Raw genomic sequence first — 8,023 nt, forward strand, 5'->3', positions numbered from 1 at the left:
TGCCAGCAGCGGGGCGGCCGGGAGAGGTGGGGAGCGATGGCGGGGAGCGGCGCTGGCGCGAGTGCCCCCGCTCCGCGTGCCCGCTGCGCCTCCCTGTCACTGCTGCTGTAACGCTCTGCTGCAGGTGCAAGGGAGTTCCCCTGTCCTGGGGGGATTGCAGAGGGGAAAATCCCTGTGAAACGTGTCGATATTTCCCTTAATCGGCACACATGGTGCTGTTTGGACCATGTCCAAAGGATGCTGCGAGCGACGCAGGCCCGGGGGACATCGTGTCCGTACGGCTCTGAGCCAAGAAGGTGGCCGGGCCACGGTGCCTAGTGAGGGGCACCAAGAGATGCCCCCTCCAGCTGTGTCATGGAGGGAGCCTCATCCCTCCGCACTGCGCTCCCCGATCCTGCTGTTATTGGGATTGCAAGCACGTGCAGCAGCAGTTGGTGCCTCCAGCCGGGTTGCGTTCTTGGCACCGAGCTGAGCGCAGCGGCGTTGCCAAAACCAGCGCACATCGCGTGGAGCCCTCGCGGCACTGCCCACGGAGAACTGCCCTCCTCCAGCACGTCCTGCTGCCCTGCGCAATTTGCCCATTGTGGAAGAATTTAAATAACAATTTCCTGCCATTTTAAATGAGACCACAAAATTAATACTGCATTAGCAGGAGTTCTCACTTCTGTTTCCACAACTCAGATTGCATCTCGTGTGTGCAGGCACATGTGTGAAACCCTTAAGGTGTCAGCCGGTCGCTTGAGACACCTCTTTTCTGTTCATCTTGTTATCTCCTCTATCTACTCTAGTCTAAGGCTGAAATAACCCCACCTCTACCCCATTTCAGGCTAAACTTGCACAGTGACATGTTGCAACTTTGGAGAGAGCCTAATCTTGCTCAACAAAACAATGTTCTTTACACCTTCAGCACTTGCCTGAACAGAGCATTTGTTGTGTTCTTCCCCTCCAAAACTCATCCCTGGGGTTGCTGCCCCCTGCATTGGAGGGGTTCTGCTGGACTGTTAGGGTGCTGCGTCCAGAACTGTTTGCAGTGGCTCCCTGCATACCTGCGCGTGGTTACACGGGTGTCTGCAAAGAATGTAAATCTCCCTCTCTACCCCATACCTGTTGCAACTCTGTCACTTCATTTTTCTCACCTTCCAGAGTGATAGCTAGTATGGTGCAATGCCACCTCTTGTGATTAGCTCTCAACAGCTATGTGCTTGCATGCAACAGCCTGTTTTCCACTAATTCCAGTCATAAATATGGCAACTTTCCCCTTATATATACAATCCTACCCAGTTCTCATTTTAGAAACGGCTCGGAGCAAACCAATAAGTCTGAACAAAATAAAAGGTTTCCAAGTAAAGCTCTGTAGAGCCGAAACTGCTGTGCTGTCCTGGATGGTTGGAGCCTCTTCTCTGATAAGATCTTGAGGACTAGCAGGTTACATTATCACATTGAAAATTACTTCCTACCTTGTTGTAGGCAATCGTACACTAGATCTGCGTGTTTAAGAACTTGAAAGGATTAAATGCTGTTTCAGGAGCCTAGGTGTCCTGCAGTCCATACAGATCTATGTTCTGGCAAGGATCTTTCTGCTTCAATTACAGACATAGCTGTGACTTACGGGCGTTTTTCAATTGGATGTTTTTTGGTTATACTAAACACAAGAAATATTATTGAAAGGGTTCAAGGAAGGGCCCAGGGTGAGTTTGGAGCTGGGGAGGAGGGCGCTTGGGTTGGATCTTACAGGAGCGGCTGGGCAGGTGCCATAGGGTTAGTGTTTAGTGGCCTTGTGTGATGCTTCCAAAGGTAAAAGGAAGCCTCGGTCACCAGCAAAAGGTGTTTGAATTCTTAGGTCTTATGTGCAATATGTAACTCTTCTCCCTTAGAAGCAAAATCCCATTTACATTATCCTTAAGGTTAGCAGGAAGAGCGATGGTTAGTGCTGATAAATTAGGAAGTTCCTGAAGTTCTGAGCAAAGTAAAGCAGAAATGTGGCTGAAAATGCCATTGCTTATCTTATCGTTTCCCCTCTTGAAGTATTTTTTCCAATTTTTTTGAGAAAACTCACAGTCAAGGCATGTTCACCTGCATGCCAAATGCCTGAGTCATGCACAGTAATAATTTCTCCAAACTTTGCTGGCAGGAATGCACACTACGAGCTCACCAGGAGAGCTTCTGCAGGCAGCAGCTGCAGCGATGTCAGGGGGTGCTCTGAGGTGCTGGGGCAGGAAGACGATGCTGGGGCCAAAAGCAGGAAAGGCCTTGTGTCTGCGGCACGATTTTGCTCCAGAGGCAGAGGAGAGGTTCTGTTTATTTTAATCCACATGCAAAGCCATTTTCACTTGTGCCTAAATGCTCATAGCGGCGCCGTGCAGGATTGGGGCTGTTCTCTGCGGGCACCTTCTTTGTTTGATGTTGCCTCCCTGTGAAAACAAGGTTTTACACGCTGCAGTGCCACGAACTGCAGTAACCAGAGGGCCCTGCGTGTCAGCAGGGTAACGGGCAGCTCTGGAGGCTGAACTGCTGCTGTGGCCAAGGGGCACCCAGGCTGCAGACACCAAAGCAGGTGGCGTCACTGTCCCCAGGGACGGCTGGCAGGGACACCCAGCACAGAGCCAGCTGCTGCCTCTTCCTGGCCAAGCATGCCTGCTGCATGGGACCCTTCATTCATTATATGCTTTATGTTTTATAATGAATAAAACATAATAAACCAAGGGCACAATGGACAGGGAATGTGAATCCTCTTGGTATATTATTTGCATTTTCAGAAGTTGGTCTGTTTAGATCAATGGGCTCATTCCAGAGTTATGTTAGCATTAACAGGGACAGGATAAGTCTTCAGAGGATTCAGGACAAGAGTGCCTAAATAACAGCAGAACAAAGCTGTCTGCAATAATAAAATTAGAGAAAAGTTTAATAAGTGTTAGATAAATGATTTGCAAGGAGGACATGCACTTCAGCATCTGAGAAGCACAGCTCTAGCCTTTGCTGGTAGTTAACATTATTTACATAACATATTAGGTATCATTTTAAAGTAGATTCTGCACTTTGCCTTTTTTTATCTGCCTTTTGGAGCCTGCACACAAGGGAGAGACCAAATATAAGACTCAGGCTCACAGGTTTTGTTTGTTTGTTGGTGGTGGTTTTTTAAGATCCCAGGGTTTTATTTAAGCTTCACGATGACTCCAGCCCACTAGGACTGTGCAAACCTGACCAAGGCTTGCACCTACCTGTGTTCTAGGGGCTACCTAGCAATGGCCAAGCTACTCGATTACACTTGGGACTGAGCTTGGGGGCTGCTTTTTCCTCCTTGCCTTGCTGATAGCACTGCAAAACGTATACGAAGATACCACTATTCTCATTTGCTTGTATTCTATCTATAAAGGCATCACGGACCATCTGTTTTATGATTCCAGTGCTACCTACAGTTCCAGGCTTTGCTTTTGCCCAGTACAGATACAGTTTTGTAGATCTGAGTGTATTTTGGAAGCCTGTTTTTCTTGGTATGGGTAGTCAGACTCTCTTGGGCAGAGCGCAAGGTGTTTCTCAAGCATTCTTTGGGAACTAGTCTCTGCCAGTTACATTGCAGGGATGTTTTTCTGCACAGGAATTTCCCACTATGTGCACCTGGGGTTCAGCCACCAGAGCTACCTGCAGCCAGTGCCAACAAGCCATGTCCCCAAAACGGTGTCACTCAAAGTGGAAACATATCGTAAAGGACCTAACATTGGCATCTTCTAGGCATTACAGTTCCAAACACTACTTTTCACACTGAACTAAGGCTATTCAAAGCCTTTTGTTTTGTTTTTCCTGAGATTAGGCATGCTCTTAAATGAAAACTCTTGGGATTTTTGCTTCTTAGGCGGCGGGGAGTTTTCTTGGAGGAGGGGATGGCTGATGATTTATCTCTCCAACTGCTGTAATCGGAGATGTGCCAACAGTCAGGAAAAGCAGGTTGCCACTTAAAACAATAGAAGCTGCTTTACAAGTTGCTCTTCTTGCCTTTTCTCTTGGAGGTGAAATTGCTGAAAATAATTAGAGTATTGCCTAATAGCTTCAGAAGCTGATTTCTATTCACTACATTCACAGCTGGCTGACACCGTTCCATGGCCTCTGCACAGGAAGGCATTGCCATAATGCAGCTGAATACTTAAATTCAAATTTGTAGACAAAGAATAAGCCAAGATTGTGCATCAACAATTTATCTCCTCCTGTTCTGAATATTGGAAACTGAGCTAATTACGCAGGATCCTTTCAATTCAGAGATCCAGCTAATTGCAGCATTAATGCAGCAAAATGCAGTAAATATCAGCAACACTTGAACAAAAATGGAAGCCTCTAGGACAAATCCTGTTTAATATACAGATTTTCTGTCCTGAAAAGTAATCTGCCTGTCCTTTTAATGCACTGTAACTGGACTAGGTGGTAATTTTTTCTGAAGCCTCTGGACATACATCTTGCCTATGCTTAAATTTGCAATTAATGCAGATTGAATAGCTTAAAAAGAGACACCTGCAACATAGCAGCACAGGGGATCCTCATCTCACTGGCTGATGGATCAGTTTAAGATGACTCTTTTTCCTTACCCTCTACATTGTCCTTTAATTATATATCTAGAATTGCACTGTCCTGAGGTGCCCATTGGGTTTGTTGTTTCAAAGATGGTCTCGATAGAAAACTAAGTCTCTTGGTAGACTAAGTGGAGTGAATTGGAGTGGATTAAATGGAGGATGGAGACTGTAATCCACCTGTTTATCTCTTACTTACCTCAACCTTTATGGCCCCTTTGGAGACCATACAGACTAAGGCAGGTTGCATTTAGCCACCACTCTGAGGGGTTTCTCTCGTTACACCTGTACCCAAGTGCCTGAGGATCAGCGTATCCCCTTGCTGGTAAATATAGGAAGAAGGGAAGCACTTGTCAGCTATGGACTTGGGCAGCATTGCTAGGAACGCTCTGGCTGAGCTGGATGGAAATGCAGTCCTTGGGCTATAGAAAAAGCAATAGTGTCTTTGGAAAATACCGAGGAGTATGAACCAAAAGGTCTGTTCATGATTTTGTTTCATACTTCATCTATATGTCTCTGAAATAAGGATATCTAGCAAATGATAGCAGTGAGTGAGCGGCCGGGCTGGCCTCAGCTTGGGGAAATCCGTGGCTGTTTCATACACCAGCTCTGTGTTTACACCTAAAAGTGTCTGTGCTGCTGTGGGCAGAAGGATCTGCTAAGCGGAGCCCTCTTTCCTGCAGTCTGACAAGCTCGTGCCATCACACAGCCAGCAAGCACCAAACCTTGCAGTTTTTCAGCACAGCAATCAGGCTCAAGTCACTTACACAAGAAAAGTGCTCATCTAGCCCAGGTAAAACCCCAGAGTAATTGCTGTAATCCCCCTTGGCATAGGAGGAACCCCTATGCTCGGTGGCAGTTTGAATAGCAAAGGGCTTAACCTGTTCGTTGAGAAACGCTGCTCTTTTTGCAGAAGTACTTTGGCTCCTATTGCTTGGTTTAAAACTGATGTGAGCTGCTCTCCAAAAAAACCTGTAGACAGTCCCTTGGCTAGAGATAGCCTAGGAGACAAAAGGGGAAGAGGGAAATGATAGGGAAATGATGGAAACACAACATAGTGGGAAAAGAGGGGAAAAAGATATAGTGGAGAAGGGACTGAGGTTGAGAGGCTGGTGGAAAGTACTGGACGGGTGAGAGATGTCAGTAAAAATTTTCTGCCCAAAAATCTCCTAATATGAAACCTCCTCCTGCCTTTTTTGGAGCAGTATTTACAGCTTCACTGTGCTTCTTGCTAGCCAAAGAGGTTCTTTTTACAGGGGTGCTGAAAGTTGGGGAGCACCCGGAGAACAGATGCGAGGAGATCTGCATAGGAAATGTGAGGGAGGAAGGAAAACTGCTGGGAAAGGAGCCAGCACGGGTGAAGGAAGGGGAGCCAAGTTCCCCCACCAGTAATTTGTTTTGCCTTCTATGTTACCTTAATGTAGACGATACAACAAATAAGCTGTACAACCTCCCTGGGGTAGTAGAGCGCCAAGTACTGTACATTGAGGCTATACCAGTGGTCATTGCTACCTTACTCAAAGGTAAGAATTCTTCTAGCGTTATCTTAGTATTTGTATACATAGGATTAAGAGACAGGAATTTTTGGTTGCTCAAACTTCACTGAGGAGCATTAGACGGGAGGGATTTCGCAGCTTGGGCAACAGATCAGAGAGCAAAATGCTGCACTGGAGGGGCTTCCAGCAGGATTCAAATCTTCTGCACTCCCTCTTATGAGCTGATGTGGCCAGCATGGTTTGACTTGAAATCTAAAGCCTTATTGTTTATAATTTCATCTCTTTTCTGCAAGTTGGTGTTTCTAACTTGAATTTAAAAGACTGAAATATTGGAAGGCAGCTTTAACAGGAAATAGTAGGAGGTCAAATCGATTTCCTAGTTAATAGTCGCTCAGCTGCTTCACTCTGTGCAGAGAGGTACTCACGGAGAAGAAATTCTTTCAAGCTAATGAGCTACTGCTGGATGAGTAACACAATGTATTCATGACCAGAACATAGGAATGCAGAGCACCCAGCTGATACAACTTTAAGGACTTCAGGTAGCAATTCCCAAAGCCAGGGGCTGTTTGCTCCAGGAGGGCAGAGGCTGGCAAAGGGTCTTTATTTCTAACCAAACTTTATTTTATTTACCATGTACTATTGAACTGGATACAATATCCACCATAGCCATTCTTAGTTCTGGGTTTGTCTTTTCCCTGCAGCAGCAATCCTGGCTTCTTGTTGCAGTTTACCTCCTCGAAACCAATGAGCCTGAAGATGGATATTAAGCGTGTGAAGGACTATTTCTACTGGCTCTACTTCCAGTACCTGCTCATCACGTGCAGCTACGTGCTGGAGCCCTGGGAGCGGTCCATGTTCGACACCATCCTCGTGACTGTCCTTGCTATGGTGCTGTACACTGCCTATGTCTTCGTCCCCATCCACGTCCGCCTGGCTTTCGAGTTCTTCTCCCAGATGTTTGGAAGTCAGCCCGAAAGTACCATTCCCATCCTGAACTGAACTGGCCTCCGCCATAGCGAGCGGCGCTTGCAGCTTGTGAAGTGAAAAGGCTTCTTCAGCTCCGTGTATTTATTTGAGTTGTGAAGCAGTTTTGCGGTTATGAAAATACTGTTTTCTCTGAGGAAACACGGCTTGCTTAATTACCATAGCTGAAAAGCAGAGTAATGCTGACTACTGGTGACACAGAGCCAGTTAAATAAAGCACAAGGCAGCTTTTGCTGAGTGATAATGGAACACGGCATCCAGAAGGAAACACTTACCTAATATTCAGCTGGTTCACTGTAAGAAAAATATTCATGTATGGTGAATCTCTTGAATGCAGGGATGTCTGCTCTGCCACAGCTGAAATTTAATTTTAATTAGAATGGAAGGCAGGTAGTCTAGAATTGCATGGGTGTTTTTAAGTGTAGTTTTGCACATTTTCTTCACTCTAATACTGGCATATATAAAGCAGCAAAGACTGTTAATGATGATTGTGAGTAGGGATATTTTGCTTATTATGCACAACTGCCACCACTGCAATGGCAAAAGATGCTTTTTTGACAGAGAATGTAAGGAGCATGAAAGAAACACAGCATGACTGAGTACTGATGTCTGTCTAGTAACTGACTTGTTTTTGACGGATGGAAGAAATTAGAGGAGAAAGTAATAAGAGGTATGAACCTGTAACTAATTTTTAGCATCTCAGTTCAAATGTCTACTACTAAGTTCAAATGTCCTAATTGCAATAGTAAAATTTTACTGAAAAGAAGGGACAAAGAGAAGCGAGGGTTTCGGTGCACTCATGCCTTCCTGGATACAACTGAGAAATTTTTTCTTTTAGCTCCCATGCGCTGAGATGAGCGAAATGCATGTTGCTCCAGAGGAAGATGATCCAGTATATAGAGTGGAAGTAATATTTTAATAACTGCAGGGATAATAACTGAAGCATTTTAATGAAACTTTGATATAAAGATCTGCTTTACAAAGAAG

The 8,023-nt window shown here is 45.5% G+C and overlaps 1 protein-coding gene across 1 annotated transcript; it reads left to right on the top strand.

Annotated features, from left to right (window-relative positions):
• Positions 1–6,755: 6,755 nt before the first annotated feature.
• Positions 6,756–7,714, top strand: LOC104565261 (serine palmitoyltransferase small subunit B). The gene has a single exon (XM_088530427.1). It carries the CDS (start codon positions 6,797–6,799, stop codon positions 7,049–7,051), a length of 255 nt encoding a protein of 84 aa, XP_088386553.1. The 5' UTR covers positions 6,756–6,796; the 3' UTR covers positions 7,052–7,714.
• The last annotated feature ends 309 nt before the right edge of the window (positions 7,715–8,023 follow it).

Source organism: Tinamus guttatus, unplaced genomic scaffold, assembly GCF_059628265.1.
Source record: "Tinamus guttatus ecotype Peru unplaced genomic scaffold, ASM5962826v1 Tinamus_guttatus_pri_ptg000376l, whole genome shotgun sequence".
In the NCBI taxonomy this organism is placed as follows: domain Eukaryota; kingdom Metazoa; phylum Chordata; class Aves; order Tinamiformes; family Tinamidae; genus Tinamus; species Tinamus guttatus.

Excerpts from the sequence above, each read along its gene's own strand:
- LOC104565261 (XM_088530427.1), top strand. The coding sequence starts at position 6,797 with ATGAGCCTGAAGATGGATATTAAGCGTGTGAAGGACTATTTCTACTGG.